Genomic DNA, 21,152 nt, shown 5'->3' on the forward strand with positions numbered 1-21,152 from the left:
GCACATATATTGAGGACAGTATAGCCCAGTGAATGGGCTTTAGGAACCAGAAATATTTTGATGTGTAGATCGATTTTTTAATAGATGAAAGACATTCAGCAAAGATGAAGTCACATGGCAAGTCAACCAAACTAGAAATAAAACAATATATCTGGCTTTTATTTATAGAAAATATCCTGTGTAAACAGTTTAGAGTCAAATCTTCATGCAAGTAAAAACTTAGAGGTTTTTATTCAACAGTTTTCTTCTAACAATTATGTTTTATAAAAGACTTCATAGTGTGTCAAAATGCTGTTCCTCTTATGCCGTTCATTTTTATGTCCTTACGGGTTCTTGATGAGACAACATCCTTGATAAGAACGAAAAAGAGAAAAGGGGCAGGGAGTTGAAATAAGCATCATTTCTGGTCAAGTATTTACTACAATCTTAACCATTCACTATTTCATATAATTGGTCCTAGTTTTAATGAGGTACTGATAAAAGCAAGTAACCATCCTTGATAAATTATACCACCGATTTCTTCTTAAAAACTCAATGTCATTAACTACACTAATACCATTTTCTGCTATTTTTCTAAGTTGCATATTCTTTTTTGTCTTAGAAATGGGAAATGCAATATATAATAAAAAATTTAACTAGCACATACATTTTTCAACTCTGATTTTCATCACAATAAAAAAAATTTTACACCTGTGTGTCTTGTGAATGCTTCTTATGTAGTTCACATAGCTCATTATAATCACTAGAAGAGTACCACATGTACTTTGCCATTAAGTAATTTAAAAATATTCTTAGTTGAACATAGAATATAATTCCCATTTTACAATGTATCTCAAAATTCTGACCTAAAAAATTAATTCTATTATTTTATTGCATTATTTTAACATTTTTCTGGAAAAAAAATGGGGTTGTTTTCCATTGATCAAGTAGTAGAAAATATATTCTAAAATTGCTATGTAACCAAGCATGTCAGAAAAAACTTCCAAATTCTTACATAGAAATGTGTTCCTGAAAATAAATGCCATAATCTCATCATTGTTATTATCATGCTCCTCCCTCGGTAGAAAGTTTGTCCAGCTATGCTTCCCATCATTGTTGCTTATACATGCTTTTCTATGGGAAATGGTAGAAAATGTGATTTCTCTTATCTCAGAACATATAGGTTAATTTTTCCATATTTAGATGTGACTCATATAAATTGATTTATTTATCCAATGGCCAAAGAGACACAAATACCAAATAGCAAATAGGACTTTGATCTTAGACAACCCAGAAAACTTGTTGAATTAGCTAAAGCTTCTTGGAGTTCTCTTGCTTTAAAAAAAACATTTTCCCCCCCTCTACAATGACCATAAAGTAGGAGTGTTGCAGGACCTAATATGTCTGAAATTTATAGCATAATGAATCTCATGAATAACAATCTGAACAGAAAGAAAGAATAGTTGGAGTCACAAATTTCTTCTTACCTTTCTCTTTGAACACATCTTGGGTAATTAAATTGTCCTCTGTCACATTGCACTCGGAATTCAGATACAGGACCCGGAAACCCAGCTATGTAAGTATCTCTCTTACAAAGAAACTCAACATACTCGCCATGGAAAATATATGGTCTATTGTCAAAATTCCATTTCAGGAGTAAATTATTATTTTCCATTGTATCATAAGATAAAGTGCAAGGCTCTGGGGAAAAACAAAACAAAACTATCTTGATGCCTTTCAGTATTAGCCACTGTATTGCTTTCTCATAATGACCTTAAGATTCCCAGGCATTAGAGCAACGAGTAAGTTAGAACTAATATTCAAGTCAGAAAATATATGCAAAGGTCACAGAAAGCAGTCTGTTATTTATCTCTGTTGCCTTGAATTTGGAAAAAGGTTACATCCTACCAGTTTACTGAGTTTTATGCCATTAAGTTTTTCAAAGACAGCAAAAAAAAGATGTTTTTAGAAAATATTGATTAGTAGTAATAGTCATTGAAATAGTTCTTCTTCAGAAAGTACAAACAAAACATTCATGGGACAAACCATCAATTGCTGAACAGATAGTATTTTATGGAAAGGTAGAAACAAGCTGGACTCTTGACTGACTCAATCCAAGAAAGTGGAAGAGAGGAAAGAATAAAGACAAAAATATTTCTCCATCTATTTGTGTCCTCTTTGATTTCTTTCATCAGTGTTTTATACTTTTCTATATATAGGTCTTTTGTTTCTTTAGGCAGATTTATTACTAAGTATTTTATTCTTTTTATTGCAATGGTGAATGGTATTGTTTCCTTAATTTCTCTTTCTGTTTTCTCATTGTTAGTGTATAGGAATGCAAGGGATTTGTGTGTTAATTTTATATCCTGCAACTTTACTATATTCATTGATTAGCTTTAGTAATTTTCTGGTAGAGTCTTTAGGGTTTTCTACATAGAGGATCATGTCATCTGCAAACAGTGAGAGTTTTACTTCTTCTTTTCCTTTCTGGACTCCTTTTATTTCTTTTTCTGCTCCGATGAAATATACTGTGTTCATGGATTGGAAGAATCAGTATGGTGAAAATGAGTATACTACCTAAAGCAATCTATAGTTTCAATACAATCCCTATCAAGCTACCAACGGTATTTTTCACAGAACTAGAACAAATAATTTCACAATTTGTATGGAAATACAAAAAAACTTGAATAGCCAAAGCAATCTTGAGAAAAAGGAATGGAACTGGAGGAATCAACCTGTCTGACTTCAGGCTATACTACAAAGCCACAGTCACCAAGACAGTACGGTACTGGCACAAAGACAGAAATATAGATCAATGGAACAAAATAGAAAGCCCAGAGATAAATCCACGTACCTATGGACACCTTATCTTCAACAAAGGAAGCAAGAATATACAATGGAGAAAAGATAACCTCTTTAACAAGTGGTGCTGGGAAAACTGGTCAACCACTTGTAAAAGACTGAAACTAGAACACTTTTTAACACCATACACAAAAATAAACACAAAATGGATTAAAGATCTAAATGTAAGACCAGAAACTATAAAACACCTAGAGGAGAACATAGGGAAAACACTCTCCGACATAAATCACAGCAAGATCTTCTATGATCCACCTCCCAGAATATTGGAAATAAAAGTAAACAAATGGGACCTAATTAAACTGAAAAGCTTTTGCACAACAAAGGAAACTATATGCAAGGTGAAAAGACAGCCTTCAGAATGGGAGAAAATAATAGCAAATGAAGCAACAGACAAAGAATTAATCTCAAAAATATACAAGCAACTCCTGAAGCTCAATTCCAGAAAAATAAACGACCTAATCAAAAAATGGGCCAAAGAACTAAACAGACATTTCTCCAAAGAAGACATACAGATGGCTAACAAACACATGAAAAGATGCTCAACATCACTCATTATTAGAGAAATGCAAATCAAAACCACAATGAGGTACCATTTCATGCCAGTCAGAATGGCTGCTATCCAAAAGTCTACAAGCAACAAGTGCTAGAGAGGGTGCAGAGAAAAGGGAACCCTCTTTCACTGTTGGTGGGAATGCAAACTAGTATAGCCACTATGGAGAACAGTGTGGAGATTCCTTAAAAAGCTGGAAATAGAACTGCCATATGACACAGCAATCCCACTCCTGGGCATACACACCAAAGAAACCAGATCTGAAAGAGACACATGCACCCCAATGTTCATTGCAGCACCGTTTATAATATCCAGGACATGGAAGCAACCTAGATGCCCATCAGCAGACGAATGGATAAGGAAGCTGTGGTACATATACACCATGGAATATTACTCAGCCATTAAAAAGAATACATTTGAATCAGTTCTAATGAGATGGATGAAACTGGAGCCCATTATACAGAGTGAAGTAAGTCAGAAAGATAAACACCAATACAGTATACTAATGCATATATATGGAATTTAGAAAGATGGTAAAGATAACCCTATATGTAAGACAGAAAAAGAAACACAGATGTATAGAACAGACTTTTGGACTCTGTGGGAGAAGGCGAGGGTGGGATGATCTGAGATCAATCAATAGAATTGAAACATGTATATTATCAATTGTGAAACAGATCACCAGTCCAGGTTTGATGCATGAGACAAGTGCTCAGGGCTGGTGCACTAGGATGACCCAGAGGGATGGGATGGGGAGGGAGGTGGGAGGGGGGTTCAGGATGGGGAACACATGTAAATCCATGGCTGATTCATATCAATGTATGGCAAAAACCACTACAATATTGTAAAGTAATTAGCCTCCAATAATATAAATAAATGAAAAAAAGACAAAAATACAAATTAATTAAACAGCAACATATGATGAAGGTATCAAAAAAATGAAAATACTGGCTCTTGAAAGGACTAATAAAATTTATAGACCTGCAGCAAGATATGTTCCAGAGAAGGCAATGGCACCCCACTCTTGCCTGGAAAATCCCATGGACAGAGGAGCCTGGTGGGCTGCAGTCCATGGGGTCGCACAGAGTTGGACACGACTGAGTGACTTCACTTTCACTTTTCACTTTGCTTCATTGGAGAAGGCAATGGCACCCCACTCCAGTGTTCTTGCCTGGAGAATCCCAGGGAAGGGGGAGCCTGATGAGCTGCCATCTATGGGGTCGCACAGAGTCGGACACGACTGAAGTGACTTAGCAGCAGCAGCAGCAAGATATGTCAAGAAAGAGATACATCTTCACAGCACTAAAGCACTAAAAAGAGTGTAAAAGGATGTTTTGAACGTTATGTCGACACATTTGGTAATTTAGGTATAGTGGACAAATACAAACCACTTCCTACTGAAACTGAGAGAAGAGATAATAACCTGGTATTTATTAAACAAACTGAAGCTGTCATTGAAATCTTTCCTCATAAAACCCCCCAAAATCCTCAAGGCTCAGGTGATATCTATGATAAATTCTTAAAATTAGTAAGAAAGAAATAGTATCATTCCTAGAAAAAGTCCAGAGAATTGATAAGAGGAAATACTTTTCAACTCATATGAGGTTAGCAGAATCTAACTCCAAAGGAAAATAACAAACCAATGTCTCACATGAAAAAGATACATTAATCACAAGTAGAATGTTAGCAAATAAAATTCAGCAGTATATAAAAAGCATAATTCATCACAATTATGTGAGATTTATTACAGAAATGCAAACACGCTTTAACCTTCAAAAAGAAGCAATGTAATTCCAGGGGGGAGAAAGAGCAAAGATAATAATTATATGATTGTTTCTACAGATACAGCTAAAATTAAACTTACTGAGGTTTTTTTTAAACTTTTAACAAAATAGAAATAGGTGGCTTCTATATCTTTAATTTGATTTTTATAAGTATTTGTAACACCATATTTAAAGAAGAATACTGGAAGATTTACTTATAAGATTGGAACACAAGGATACCCACCACTTCTTCTATTCAGCATTGTACAAAAGTCCAAGATAGTGAAATAAGAAAATAAATGAAAGTCAGATATAAACACAAAGAAATTTTTCTTTTTATTTAAAAATATGCTATTTTATGACTCCTGAGAATCTTGGGAAATATTGTTACTTCTATAGGATGCCTTGCCAACAAGGCATGAACATGTTTCATCTTCTAGATTGAGGAGGCCATTCCTATATTTGTTCCTGCTGTCCTCATGTTTCCTAGCAGCACCAATAACACACTGACTGCGATTAGCCTGGTTACACACACTGCGTGGCTTATACACCCTGTAGGTCCTGCTAACCCTGTAGCTGATGTATGGTTTGTACTTAAAAAGTACACGTTAAGAGGGCTGGATTCCCGTTATTGATGATCTAGAGGATCACCTGGGGCTTCTCAGGTGGCACTAGTGGTAGAGAATCTGCCTGCCAATGCAGGAGACGCAAGAGACACAGGTTCAATTCCTGGGTCGGGAAGATCCCCTGGAGTAGAAAATGGCAACCTGTTCTGGTATTCTTGCCTGAGAACAATCTCATGGACAGAGGGGCCTGCAGGGCTACAGTTCATGGGTTGCAAAGAGTTGGACACCACTGAGCGAATAAGCACACGCAATAACCAAATCTAGAGCAAAGAGTAGAAACCAGTAAATAAATAGGCACACTAATGAAATAAAACAAATGCAAACTTAAGTGTTATATTAGTGTTCAGTTCAGTCGCTCAGTTGTGTCTGACTCTTTGCGACCCCATGAACCGCAGCATGCCAGTCCTCCCTGTTCATCACCAACTGCCAAAGTTTACCAACCCATGTCCATTGAGTCAGTGATGCCATCCAACCATCTCATCCTATATTAGTGTTACATCAACTCAAAGAGAAGAGAAAGTGGAAAATATGGCTCAATTTTAACAAATAGAGACACACGTAGCACTACATACCCAAACACGATGGTGGTGTAGTCCACACGCCCTCTAAACAATAGGACTCCTTAGCCCCTTGAAGGAAATGGTGCTCAAAACATATGTATTCTACTGAAGAACCGTTTTCATAGGTGTTGAGTGTTGAACTCTTAATAACTCCATTTTTAATAGCTGGGGGAGAGTCACACATTCTTTTAGATTCTGCAAAAACAATTGTTAAAGTCCACAATGAATTGCTACAGTAGGTGGCCAGTGCTTTTACAACTGCTACAGAAATAGAACAAGATATTTCATGTCCAAGCATTTTTAAGACAACTCTCAAGTAGTTTTTAAATATCAAAAGCATTTTCTGCCATCACTTCATACATAAAATTTATGATTGCAATTAGAATCTCATAGCATTAAATACACATTTAAAACTAGCAAAGTATTAACCATCATAATTTTACTTTTCCCCTTTCTGTCTTCCAAAAGTGAAAGCGAGTAAGATCTGTCTCAAAGACATGTTTCTGAATGCATTCTCTTCCTTTTTTTCTTACTAAAAGTAACAGTCCCCTGTCTAAGGAGTCCACAAATTCTCTCCCTCTACTTCAAGTTCCCTTCTGAGACAACGCTCTCCAGCTCACCCTGAGGTGAGATTTACAAGATTACTGATTGCTCACAAGAAAGTGATCCATCCTCTCAAAGTCTGGTGACATTTGCAAAATCTCATGATTTCTCCTTTTATAAAATTGACTTATGAAGTTAAAAGACATCCTCATCGTCACTCTATTTAAGGGTATGTACTAACTGGAAATCGATCAGCTCATTCCCAGTTTTATAGATTGGATAGTGAGGGTAGTAGATAGCTTAGGGTCTTATCCTTTGAACCATATCGATCACCTGTGATATAGGTCACCTAAGAAATTGTCAGGAAGCACTGTTTGCTTTTTTTCTGGCTGCAGCATGCAGAACTTTCCTGGACTAGGGATCAGAAAATGAGGCCCCTGCAGTGAAACTAATGGAGCCTTCACCACTGGACCATCAGGGAAGTCAGGAAGCACTGTTGTTTTACCTTTTCTAATACATGAAGGATATTTCACTTCTCCTCTATTACACTGCACAGATAATTCAGAGGGTGGGGTTGATGGAGACAGCTCATATCCCTGCTTACATACAAAATCGATTAAATCTCCATGTAAGATCTTTCCCTCATAACTCCACTTCATCTGCACGTTATTTCTGCGCATGTCACCCATGTTAACAGTACACGGCTCTGTAAGACAAAGACTGTTTTAAATTCTTTTCTCATTTTACAAGAATGAGAGTGATACATTTTTACAATAAAATTATGATAAGCATCAAAAGCAGTATTTTATACTTACCGGTTTGTATTATTAAATCTCTTTACATATGCAATAAAGTATACATTACATTACTATCAAGTGAATTTATATATTTCATATAACTCTGTTGCACCATAAATTAAAACCAATTAATTTGAAATATTAAAAATATTGTTTAGGGCCAGCAACCGCTTAGATTTGTCATGATTTCCTTTCTACAAAATAAAAACCTTCAAACAGAAAATGTACTTATTGTGTTATATCTGTGGGACACCTGTCACTTGATATTTATCAGCAAATAAAACAAAGCTCCTTGACTTCATGAAGATTGCCTTCCAACTGGGAGAAATGCAATACAATAAACAATAAATATACTAAATATATGGATCTTATTTGTCCATCTTTAAATGACATATATGTGAGGTAGAAGAATGAAGAGTGGAGGGGAGGGGCTGTCACAGAGCTGAGGGAAGGGAGGTTATGCTTCTAGGTGAGGTGGTGGGGACAGGCTTGGGTGTGCATGCGTGATAAGTTGCTTTAGTCATGTATGACTCTTCACGATCCCATGGACTGTAGCCTGCCAGGCTCCTCTGTCCATGGGGTTCTCCAGACAAGGATACTGGAGTGGGTTGCCATTTCCCCCTCCAGGGGATCTTCTCGACTCAGGGATTGGACCCACATCTCTTATGTCTCCTACATTGGCAGGTGGGTTCTTTACCTCTAGCACCACCTGGTAAGCCCTGTGGTGACTATAGTTAGCAATATTATTTGGTACACTTAAAAGACACCAAAAGAGTGGATCTTAAATGCTCTCATCATGACAACAGCCCCCTAAATTACTCGAGGTGAAGGATATGTAAACCAACTTTATCGTGGTAATAATTTCACAGTGTGTGTATAGAATCAACACACTGTACACCTTAAATCTATACAATGTTATATGTCAATTGCATCTCAATAAAGCAGGGGGAAAATTTGTTTTAATTCAATGTGTTCTCTATCTTACCTAAGCAAACAGGTGGTGATGACCATCTTCCTTGTTCACAGTGTGATATTTTTGCTCCTCTCAATAAGTAATATTCATTGCATCTATATTCCACAGAGGATCCTGTTGGGTAGCTTGCCAATAATTCACCAATAATAGCCCCATTTATTACATCAGGTGGAGGATTACAATTCTCAGTATTTTCTAAGAAAAGAGGTTACTTTTAGATTAACATGAACTTATAATAACATAATGACATAATATAGTTGCCCACACAATAGTCCTTCAATACTTGTACTATGTCATTTAGGACAATTGATTTCTGAATTCATCAGAAATTAGAGAAACATCATTCAGCTACGTATTATTACAATTTACTAAGCAAAACAAAACAGCAAATGTTTTGCTGAAGAACAAGTATGGGTCTTTTTCTGGCTTACAAAGGAATCATGCTATAGATATTCTTAAGATGTGTGGAAAGGTAAAGAGTGTTCTTTGACCTAAAGATTATGGTCTGTTCTAAAACTGTCATTTGTCATTATCCTATTTTATTTTTTCCTTCTTCTCATCTTCATCTCAGATCTCAATCAACCCATGGATGAAAAGTTTCATTTTTCTGTCTGTAAGAGTCTTGCTTTTACTCTGCTAATTTCTCCAGCATCCTTAGTAGCTTTTCTCTTATGCAATAGTTATCCTTGGTAAACATGTGGAGTTCTCTCCAGGATCTGGACAAGAAATGAGGATGACAGGAAGGGTACTATCCCAGAGTTGTAACCTGGTCATGTCCTCGAGTTAAATGAGAGGCCAGGTATGTGGCTCAGAGGGTGGGGGAGTCAGAATGCACAGATGCAAAAATATCAGAATCAGGACATGAAAACTGTTTTCCTATTCTTTATATTGGATTAAAAATACGAATCTACAGAGAGCTTCATGTGCTCCAGAAAAACGGCAGAGTAGGTGCTCTATCTGTGCATGTCAAACTTTTCTAAGCAATGGACTATTGCTATAAGTGTGTGGATTAAACAAAGAGAATGAAAAATTCTACACACCAGGCTTAGCTCTGGATATGACACGCAGCACACATACCAACACACTCAGGGGGAAGGGTCCATTTCCCACGGCTGCACGTTATTTCTCCTGGTCCACGGAGGTGGTACCCCCTCTCACACACGTATGTCACCTTATCCCCACTGTGATAAACCTCGGAGGATGGGCTTGCTGAGCCGTTCCCCACCGAGGGTGGGGCCTCGCAGGTCGCCCTCTGCTTGTCCTCTGAAGAGAGACAATTGAGAGAGAAGAGACCCTTTAGCTCCACACGCAGGTTTCACATCAGGGAAGGCTTATTTGAGGTGCTGCTAACCGGCACATTTGGGAGGCTCCGTCCATTTCCCGTTTTCACAGCGTATCTCTTCTGCTCCCTGCATGGCGAAGTTAAGTCCACATTCTATACGAACTGTTTCTCCGTGACGGTAGGAGGCTGAGTACGTTTGAAGTTTGGAGTTCAGAGGCAGAGGGGGAGGAGGACACCGATTTCTTCTTCCTTATGGAAAAACATCAGGATGTTTAGTGGTATAGTCACCAGAAATAATAGTTAAGATCTCACAAGCACATTAGCTGTGCCAAGGGCCCTAAGAAGTCTGGCAGGCAGACTGGGGTCACCCCTGGGATCCCACATCCTGACAGTCACTTCCTTGAGTCACGCCCTCCCCAGGAGCAGGAACTGGGACTTGCTTCTAACCAATGAACACAGCGGAGATGATGAGATGATGTGACTCTGTTTCACACAGCCACAAAGATGGAGGTGTGATCACACACACATGTTCATGCAACACAGTGTGGCAAGGCCCTTCTTGCCGAGAGACTCTGTCCCGCTGCTGATCTGGAGGAGAAACTGCCTTGTCTGTGAGCTTCCAAAGAGGGAGGAGGACCACGGGGCAAGGGGCACAGGGCTGCCTCCAGGGGGCAGCCAGCAGGCACTGAGACCCTCGGCCCAGTAGCCGCCAAGCTCCGAAACCTGCCGCAGATCACAGAAAGCTTGAATGCAAGGTTCTTCCCCTGTCCAACCTCAGATGACACTGCGGCTTGCCTATTGCTCCATCAGACACGGACACAGAGCTATAGCTGACCCACACTTGCGTGTGGTTTTAAGCTGTTGCTCAGTCACTCAATCATGTCTGAGGGACATGACTCCATGGAAAGTAGCCCACCAGGCTCCTCTGTCCATGGGATTTCCCAGGCAAGAATACTGGAGTGGGTTGCCATTTCTGTCTCCAGGGTTTAAGCTGTTAAGTTCATGCAATAGAACACAAAAAAGAGAATTTTACATTCATTATCTCCTTTAATCTTAAAATAACTTTGTTAAGTGGGGACTATTTCATCTCCCATGTTATAGACAGAGGATCTAAAACTTAAGAAGTAAGTAAATTATTAATAAGTTGTGGATCTTGGCATTCCTGAACCTGTGTCTATATGAATTAAAATCTCCTCCTCTTAACTATTCTAAAATACTGACTATATTCATTTCCCACGACTGCTGGGACGAATCACCACAATGGAGTGGCTTCACATACCACACGTTTATTCTGTTACAGTTCTGGAAACCCAAGTCCAGAATCGGCTTCACTGGGCTGAGATCTGGGTGTTGGGAGAGTTGCGTTTTCTCCAGAGGCTTTAGGGAAGAAGTGGCTTGTCTGCCTCTGCAGCTCCCGGGGGCTGCCAGCTGGCCTCAGCTCGTGACTCCTTCCTTTTCTATTCCAACTTTTGCTTCCCCTGTCACCTTTCATACTTGATCCTCTGTAGTCAAATCTCACCCTTCCTCTTTTAATGGTTGCGATTACATTTAAAGTCCACATGGATAATCCCAGATTATTATCCCCATCTCAAGATCCTTAACTTCATGACATCTGCAAAGTCCCCATTGTTCCATAAGGGAACAGTCACTGGTTCCAGGGAGTAGTATATGAGTATCTTATCCTCCCAGGGATGGGAGGGCAGGGAGGCGTTATTCAGATTACGATACTGCCCATCTTACATCTAAGGACTATTTACTAGAAAAAAATAGCATGGATGTTGGCATCTGACTAATTTTCGGTGCGGGGAAAGGAGTGTGGAATAGGTGATAAGTAGGCAGGTTTGCCCTTTAGTGTTTTGTTTTTTTTTTAATATTTATTTTGGCTGCATTGGGTCTTAGCTGCAGCATGAAGTATCTTTTCATTTCTGCAGCTCTTAGTCTTCCCTGGGGCACCCGGGCTCCTAACTGCTGTGTGGACATAGTTGCCCCATAGCATGTGGGATCTTAGTCCTGAGATCAGGGATTGAATCCACATCCCCTGCATTGGAAGGCAGATTCTTAACCATTGGACCACCGGGGAAGCCCCTGCCATTTAGTTCTGAAATAATATGCTACAGGAAATTTGTCAACAATCTTTCTCTCTACTGTTAGACCAAGGCTTTTAGGCACCACTGGAAAATTTTAGAAAGAATGTTTTTAATTTAAAAAAATTAAAAATTGTTGAGTGCATTTAGAGAACGCTGGCCATTTGGAGCATCCCTCTACACAGCCCCTGGTCACTTGGTTTTCATTCTTCCCAGCAACTGCTTCCAATCGTCACCACTCTCTTTCCAAGCTTTCCTTTCCTGCCTTTCTCCTGCCTGTGAGTAATGACTGCACTTTCTACATTACAGAGAAAACAGAGGCTATCAAGACCTTTATATCTCCCCATCCCTCCCAATCCTCCAACTCCTACCTATCTTTTAAGGCCCAGATCAGACATCATCCATCACCTCTGTAAATGTGGTCTCAGTCAGAAGCTTCAGTGCTTGTTCAAACACCTTACACCTGACTTTATGATACCATTTTTCACATGGTATCAATTAATCTTTTGTATCTGTTTCTTCTGCTAGACCAGAACGTTCTCCATGGAACACTGCAGTGTGATCACATGACTATCGAATTGCTGTCTCCTAACAGGTAATCATCCCACCTGCCTGAACACAGCCAGCGACACAAATGGAACCACCGCTGTCCCACGTGAGGGCAGCTCCTCCTGGAAGCCTTCAGTTTTCCTCTGCACTCTGGGTAACTTCTTGCTGCTTTTTCTGCACTTTGTTCCACTATTTTGAAGTCTGTGTTTTTACATCAGGGAATATGTGGCCCAGGAATAAGAAAGTACCTTTACACAGCTTCCACCCTGGCACAATTGATCTAGTTAATTCCCAATAAGAAGAATGATTCATTACAATAAAAGATTTATAATTTATTATAGATTTTTAACAACATTTAAAAGCTATATCCATTCTACAGACTAACATAAAAATTAAGCATATTAATTATATACTCAGATTAAATGTATTAAAGATTGCTGAAAATAGCAGTAATTTAAAAGACAATATATATTTTTAAAAATAGGGATTGGAAGAATGCTTACATATCATCAGACACATTTTTTTATAGAAATTAAAGCCTATTCAGACATAATATTTTATTTGTGAATGAAATTTAAAAGTTACCTTCACAGACAGGAGATTCTGGGTACCAACCAAAGTTATAGCACTGAATTAAGTCAGAGCCACTTAGATAATAATTTTTATGACAGAAAAACTGAACTACATCTCCTTCTTCATAGGTTTGCTTTACAGGATGAAAATAACCATTTTCTATTACTCTTAAAGGAGAGCATTTTAATTCTAAAAATGAAAAAACAAACAACAAACAAAGACGTGTTATTTTTCCTGCTAGAACAAAATCCACTTACTACTTACATGCCATATCTGAATTAGAAATCAGCAACTTTGCTATTATCCACAGCAAAGTTTGTCAATTTATACATTTATTAAATGTCAATAAACTCATTTTAAGTATCTGAGCTAAGAGGATTCTTTCTTCTTTGAGAGATTGAAAAAAGGAAAACCATACTGTCAACATCTTTAAAATCAGAAGCAAAAAAGCAAAATTAAGGAAAAAGGAACATAATTAGTCGCACCCATTTCTGGGAGGGACTTTTTCAGAGTGAAAGCAGTTATTTTCCAAGGGAGAACCTACTGGTACATTGTGGGGTGAGGGCCCATCCATATGGGCGACATTCCACCTCCTCCGTCCTCTTCCCAGAAGCTGTGCGGTACCCAGAGGCACACTCGTATTGAACTTTGTCCTTCACTTTGAATGTTTTCTGTGCTGTGAAATAATTTCCATGATGCAATTCAGGGGCCAAACATGCTTCTAAAACAAAACAAGAAAGTCATTTGTTTTATGGACTTCATCCCTGAATCTAGAATATTAAAAGGAAATCTCAAAAAGTATTTTCAACTTTTACTTTCTTTGAATATTAACAAACATATGACAGAATCAACTCTCAGCAAAACTGAAAAATAATCAAAGTTTGCCTTTGTCCATTGAGTCCCTTTTTTATGCACTCTGCGTCCTAACCCTACCTGTCTTCTGTCCTTCAAATTCTACTCTGGTGTATTTGGCCAAAGGTCACAACTCAACAGAAGGCTTGTGCATTAACAATTTTTTAATGATGTCAATTAATATAAATTATATATATTAAATATACATTACATATTTACATATATTATAATAATATCTATTATATGATTATATTGTATTATAAAATACAATATATTATATTTATATATATTTATTATGCAATTTTATATTATATAAATTATAGTATATATTACATAATATATACATATTATATATAGTATATAGAAATTATATATTATATAACATAAAATATATTATAAAACTATATACTATATTATATCTACATATAATTATATAATATTTATTATATATAATATATTATATATTTATAATATATACTCAACAGAGTATATATTTATAACATAACTCAACAGAAGGCTTTGTGCATTAACAATTTTTTGATGATGTCCCATCTGTGGTTTTGTATAATTTAAATATAAATATATATATTAAGTATATATCAAATATATATTATATATTTTTATATATTATATATAATACATCATTATTATATTATATATTTATGTATATTTATATATAATTATATAATACATATTGTTTAATGTATTATATATTATGTATTATATTTTATATAATATACAGTATATTAATATATATTTTATAATTACATATTAAATATAAATTTTACACATATATATCATAGCTCTATGATAATAATTATATATTATATATTATTATATTATATATTATTTAAATATATATTATAACAATATATAATTTATAATTATATAAATTATTGTATGTTATTGTATTATATATTATATATTTAAATATATATACATTTATATTTATATATATAAATATATATAATTTTGTGATAATTATATATATAACACATATAATAACATATATTATATATCATATATAACATATAATATGTTATATAGTATATAACATATAATATTATATATCATATATAACATATAATATGTTATATAGTATATAACATATAATATTATATAACATATTATATAATATAAAATATGTATCATGACTCTGTGGTAGATATTATAATTATATAAAATATATAATATATATTATATATAATTGAGAGCTTGAAATTTATATAAATATATATTATATAATATATAAATTATCACACATATTATTGTAATGTTATATAATATATATTAATATATATTAAATATATATATACTCATACACATCAGTTCAATCACTCAGTCATTTCTGACTCTTTGCAACCCCATGGACTGTTAGCTCACCAACTCCCAGAGCTTACTCACACTCATGTCCAGTGAGTTGGTGATGCCATCCAACCATCTCATCCTCTGTTATTCCCTTCTCTTCCTGCCTTCAATCTTTCCCAGCATCAGGGTCGTTTCAAATGAGTCAGTTCTTCACATTAAGTGGCCAAAGTACCAGCATTTCAGCTTCAGCATTAGTCCTTCCAACGAATATTCAGGACTGATATCCTTTAGAATGGATTGGTTGAATCTCCTTGCTGTCCAAGGGACTCTCAAGAGTCTTCTCCAACACCACAGTTCAAAAGCATCAATTCTTTGGTGCTCAGCCTTCTTCACAGTCCAACTCTCACATCCATACATGACCACTGGAAAAACCATAGCCTTGACTAGATGGACCCTTGTTGGCAAAGTAATGTCTCTTGCTTTTTAATATGCTGTTTAGGTTGGTCATAACTTTTCTTCCAAAGAGCAAGTGTCTTTTAATTTCATGGCTTGCAGTCACCATCTGCAGTGATTTTGGAGCCAAAAAAAAAAATAAAGTCTCTCACCATTTCCATTGTTTCCCCATCTATTTGCCATGAAGTGATGGGACCAGATGCCATGATCTTAGTTTTCTAAATGTTGAGCTTTAAGCCAACATTGTCACTCTCCTCTTTCACCTTCATCAAGAAGCTCTTTAGTTCTTCTTCGATTTCTGCCATAAGTGGTATCATCTGCATATCTGAGGTTACTGATATTTCTCCCAGCAACCTTGATTCCAGCTTGTCCTTCATCCAATCCAGCCTTTCTCATGATACACACACACACACACACACACACACACACACATATTCAAATGATTGCCTTATCTGATATTGGCTGGCAGAATAAAGTAATGTGCGTTATTTCAAATTCTTGTCAAATGAAGGAAATCATTTATATATGTTGCAAAAAACAGGCTCATTAAGGTTCTTTTCTTTTATCTTATGTCAATTCTTTTTTTTTTTTTTTTTTGCTATCAGAAAGTAGGAATTCCTGAAATAGGTGTGTTGTGGAAGATGGGATCCCTTGAATGAAGGAAACACGTAACATTTGAATGAAACAACATAATAACTTCCTGCATTGGTAGATAAACTAAAAAATAAACTATATTTAAATAAAAATACCTGCCAATATAAGAAAGCACTAAACTTACTAAACTCCCAAGCTCTTGTCTTCAGGTTTAGGAGATGATTCTTAAACACATACCATGTTCCTTCCTACAGGTTGGCTGGGAAGACCACCCATCAGCAAGGCATTGAATCACTTCTTCATCCTGCCCTGCGATGGTTTTGTATCCTGATGCACAATGATAGCGCATGTTCTCTTGTATTTTGTAGGATAATTTTGTATCAAAGATGTAACCATTCTTCAGGTCAGGCTTAGGGCACTTTTCTGTGGGAGAAAAATATTTCTTTTCTAAATTGATGAAATTAAGCTTGATTTTTTTTAGTAAGTTGTAAAACTAACAATGCAAAAGTTTAATGTTATTCTTGGAGTTTTAAAGAGAAAAAATATTCACTTTTTTGTGAATTTTAAATAAGAAATTCACAATTCCTTGATTTATTTTAATTTTGGAAGTATCTCTTTAAAAGCTGATTCAGTTTGACACTGAAATTCTTGGTATGCACTGACTTCAATTTTCACAGTCAACCCAACCCCTACCTCATCTACTTTAGAAAATATATCCAGAGATCTTCTAAGCATCATTAACGGGAAATAGAAGGATTTTCTTTCAGGTTTACGTCCTAAAACTTTGAGTCCACTGCATTTGATAATGTTTAACATCATGTAACTAAGGCACATGTACCTACTCTATAAATCCTCATATAATCCTGCAGACAATTTATTGTGAAAATCATGTTCATTTATTTTTTCAGCCTCTGATTGCCTATGAGCACAGTAAGACTCCTTAGTCAGTCTATGTAGACTGTGACTGAGTCACACACATGCTACTTCGAGTTCACAGAGCTCATTTTTAGTAAATACTTGGGACAGTGATGTGTTGAATAGGACATTTATCTTAGCATCAAATGGAGTTCAATCAGTTTTTGAGCATGATTAATGGACCCTCATAATAAACCAATTCAGAAAGGTGAAAGAGATTTGTCCAAGGTTAGCATTAGTTTAAATATGTCATATTTGCTGTGTGGAACCACTCTGTAAGGATTATCTCGCTGAAGTTGTGTGATTTCCATTTTATAGATGAGAAAGTCCAACCCAGAATGTTTAAGCCACTTCCCAGTGGTAGAGCCAGATCCACCAGAGCAGTCTGGTCACAGAGGGTATGTCTCAACCCTGACCCCGCAGTGTTGACCCTCTTCATCCTCGTCCAGCTCCTACTTCACTGCTCTCACAACATCTCATCTCAGATGTTTAATTTACTTTTATGCTCTAGTTATGAACGAGGTTCATTTATTGCAGTTAATCTATGATCCGTGTTAACACTAAAAGTGTAACGCTTAAATTGGTGGTCTGTCCACAAGTCATGGGATGGATAATTATCCCACATGGATATGTTTACTGGACAAATCAACCACTGTAAATAAACATCATACTTCTTCTAAATGAAACTGATTCAACCAAAGCCCCTTACTCTGCAGAACAGAGCTTGGGAACTGTGTCATCAGAGTGAGGTCACCTGCCCCCTGGAAACCAGCTGACAGTCTCTAGTGTTTCTAGTGTAGCCTGACATGAGATATTGGGTTCTGCCAATCAGATTTCCTTTCCACAAATTTGAACTCAAAATTCCGAAAAACAGATTATTCAATGGATATTATGCAAGGAGAAGTCATACAACAGAGGGAGGCGTCTTTCAAAGGATAAAATACTAGAGTAATTACCTTATACTTCCTACGCGTCAGATATTTTTCTGGCTCCCACAGAATTGTCTGTGTAAGTCCCTCATTCCTCAAAGTAACTAGATGGTATGTCTGTTCCTTGCCATGTGATGACAACAATAATTGCCCTTGTTCTCTTCTCAGAGTATTATTAAGAACAGATAAGGAGGCTTCCCTGGTGGCCTAGCTGTAAAGAAATCACCGGCCAGTGCAAGAAAGATGGCTTTGATCCCTGATTCGGGAAGACCCCACACGCCGAGGAGCGGCTGAGCCCATGAGCCACCACCTGCGCTTGTGGCCTGGAGCCCAGGAGCCTCAACAGCGGAGCCCACGTGCCACGACTAGGGAAGCCGGTGAGCCCAGAGCCCGGGCTCTGAAACAAGGGAGGCCGCCTCGATGAGAACCCCGCGCGCCGCAACTAGGGAGCAGCCCCTGCTCACGGCAGCTAGAGAAAGCCCACGCAGCAACGAAGACCCAGCACAGTCAAGAATAAAAACATAGATAAAACTGCTTTTAGAAAGATAAGGAAGATGACATTTTAATGAAAAACACTATTTACAGAACTTCAGAATATGCTTTCATTTTGTAAAAAAGACCGAGGGCCGGTAGTTTTGTCCCTACCTACCGAAAGGTTCAGACACCTGCCCCTGGGGCCCCTAGTTTTACCCGCTAGTCTGTTTGTGGAGTGGCCCCACCGCCGACTTACTGAAGCACTGCGGCTCCGGAGACCAGCCTGCCGCCGTACACGTGGTCCGCGCCTCGCGCTTGCCAGTTGCAGTCGTGTAACCAACCAAGCAGGAAAATGACAGGTTTTGGTTTATGCTCATTGGAAAGTAATAACTTTCAAAAGTATAGTAATATTGGGCAATCCTTCCATTCTCCACACTAGGAAAACCACAGGGCTTCTCTGAAATGAGTAAATAAGAAGCTGCATACTGAAAAATACATTTAAAACCATGCAATTTGTGATCAAGTGACAATACATTTTAAAATTGAAAGTGTTTGCAGACACTTTAGCCAGTACTTTCTATTACTTAACGTTTTAAGGTACTTTTGTGACAATACTTTTCAATCAGAATTAATCTGCTAGCAACCCCAACTCCCAATCGTCAGAATTAGTGTGGGTAGGCCACTTCCTCAGAGAAGCTTCCCCTAACTTTGTCAAGCAGCATGTTCTAATAGAAATAGAACACAGCTGACATTTCTTTGTGTGAAAGAAGATTATAACCACACAATAATTAGAAAATTAGCTAGAATATTGCAGTGTCTCACGGTATAGCTAATAGACAATTATATCAGCTGTTTTCCCCCTATTTAGACAGAAAAATAAAAGGAAACTATTCATATAAAAATTATCTTATTGTAGGATTAAATGCATCAAATCAGATGAATTCTATTTCATAATTTTAATTGCAAAATCTCTTTTGGCAGAAAATTTGTAGTAAGCTATTCAAGTAAAAGCAGTTATAGATAATCTGTAGGCTATTTTAGTCGGCAAATTCCCTCCGGTGTTTTAAAAGAGCATTATGGCTGTGGCTACCTACGCTGTATATTCCTCTTGCTGACACTCAGTGACCTGCCTGGTTTCCCACCCCTGCAACCCAAGAACACCGTGAGCTACTCCTAAGGGGCCACCCTTGTGCACTGCCCGCCTCACTCACACTCACTCATGACATGAGTCAGACGGGGCAGGAGGATTTCTAACAGGGAGTCCACAGGCACCCTTCTCTGGACAGTCCTGATTAAGCCCTGCCGTCCTGAGTATTACTAAACCCCGCTTTCATTCTCAGACATGTCCTTGTTTACATATTCAACTGTATGGTCCTACTAATTATTTATACTACCTAATGTATTCAATCAAGGTCTTCCCAGGTGGTGCAATGATAAAAAAAATAAATCCACTTGCCAGTGCAGGAGATGCAAGCAATGTGGGTTCAATCCCTGTGTCGGGAAGGTCCCCTGAAGGAGGAAATGGCAACCCCCTCCAGTATCTTTCAACCAAAGAATAAATTAGGATAAAAATCAAAGCATCAAGAATCAAAAATCTTGCTTATGATTTGTGGTTTGTTCTTTTTCAAATTTCCCACATTAAGTTCTCACTGTAAGGACAGAGAATTAAAATTATATAAGCTTAGCAGTGTTAGGAATGGATTCTAGTCTAAAACTAGAATTAAGGTTAACTTCAAATAATGATACATTTAGCCTAAAATATCCTTTAAGATATTTATATCCTGATCTCTTATGCCCTCAAAACTAGAGATGCTAAAGGTTTTCTTTTTTCTTTTTTTTGGTCTTGTTTTGGATTTCTAAGTTATGTTACTTTAGGAATAGTTTAGTAGTTTTTCCCAAAGCAAAAAGTTTGTCTAAATATTATAACAACTTATAAGAATCTTTTTTATAAAACTGGTACATAAAAATGAAAGACTATATTCAAAATTTCAAAAGAAATAATGTTAGAATTTCCCTTTATAATTTTTAGAGAATAAAGAATATTAAAAATTAGTTTTACCTTCTGCATGGAGTTCTCCTGAGATGATTAATATGATAATCAAAGCCAAGCCTTTTGACCTCATCTTCTGTGGTGTGTTTTATAAAGGTTTTAACCATTCAAAAGTACTTAGGGACTCCTCATTAAGTACACAATACTTCTCATGGAAAAAAAGTTAATTATTTACAACATCTAAGTCCCTTTGTAACAACCTTTATAATTGATTTAAAATAGATTAGGATAATACTAAAAATACCGAACCATGTTAATGGACAGTAGTTTTCATGCCACAGACCAATTAGAACATGATCACCAATAAGGGCAACAGTAAGAAAGGAAAAATAATTAACCCAGGCTGCATAGAAAGCAGGCTAAGTTTTCAACTTTAATTTCCCATTGTAAGTCCATGGACTAAAGTTCACTGGTCGCCACTGATTTCTTCACCACC

At 36.9% G+C, this 21,152-nt stretch overlaps 1 protein-coding gene across 3 annotated transcripts; it reads right to left on the reverse strand.

Moving 5' to 3' along the window:
* Positions 1–138: 138 nt before the first annotated feature.
* Positions 139–20,909, reverse strand: F13B (coagulation factor XIII B chain). Of its 3 annotated transcripts, none has more exons than XM_070473847.1 (12): positions 20,726–20,909; positions 18,923–19,123; positions 16,586–16,771; positions 13,686–13,862; positions 13,154–13,330; positions 10,005–10,184; positions 9,731–9,916; positions 8,666–8,848; positions 7,389–7,589; positions 6,353–6,535; positions 1,467–1,680; positions 139–349 (listed from the first exon to the last, which is right to left on the reverse strand). In XM_070473847.1, exons 1-12 carry the CDS (start codon positions 20,787–20,789, stop codon positions 316–318), a joined length of 1,986 nt encoding a protein of 661 aa, XP_070329948.1. In that variant the 5' UTR covers positions 20,790–20,909; the 3' UTR covers positions 139–315. The 3 variants fall into 3 exon arrangements, with proteins under 3 accessions (XP_070329948.1, XP_070329949.1, XP_070329950.1); XM_070473848.1 differs by lacking the exon at positions 20,726–20,909 and adding an exon at positions 20,123–20,315; XM_070473849.1 differs by lacking the exon at positions 13,154–13,330.
* Positions 20,910–21,152: the final 243 nt, after the last annotated feature.

Source organism: Odocoileus virginianus, chromosome 11 (assembly GCF_023699985.2).
Source record: "Odocoileus virginianus isolate 20LAN1187 ecotype Illinois chromosome 11, Ovbor_1.2, whole genome shotgun sequence".
Classification (NCBI taxonomy): domain Eukaryota; kingdom Metazoa; phylum Chordata; class Mammalia; order Artiodactyla; family Cervidae; genus Odocoileus; species Odocoileus virginianus.

Bases quoted from the DNA above. Each gene is read 5' to 3' on its own strand.
- F13B (XM_070473847.1), bottom strand. From the start codon at position 20,789: ATGAGGTCAAAAGGCTTGGCTTTGATTATCATATTAATCATCTCAGGA. The intron at 10,185-13,153 runs GTAACTTTTAAA...TTTTTCCATAAG, and splicing joins AGAATCTCCTGTCTGTGAAG to GAAGAAGAAATCGGTGTCCT. The intron at 6,536-7,388 runs GTAAAACAACAG...TTGTTTTTGCAG, and splicing joins TCCTTCATGTATTAGAAAAG to AATCTAAAAGAATGTGTGAC.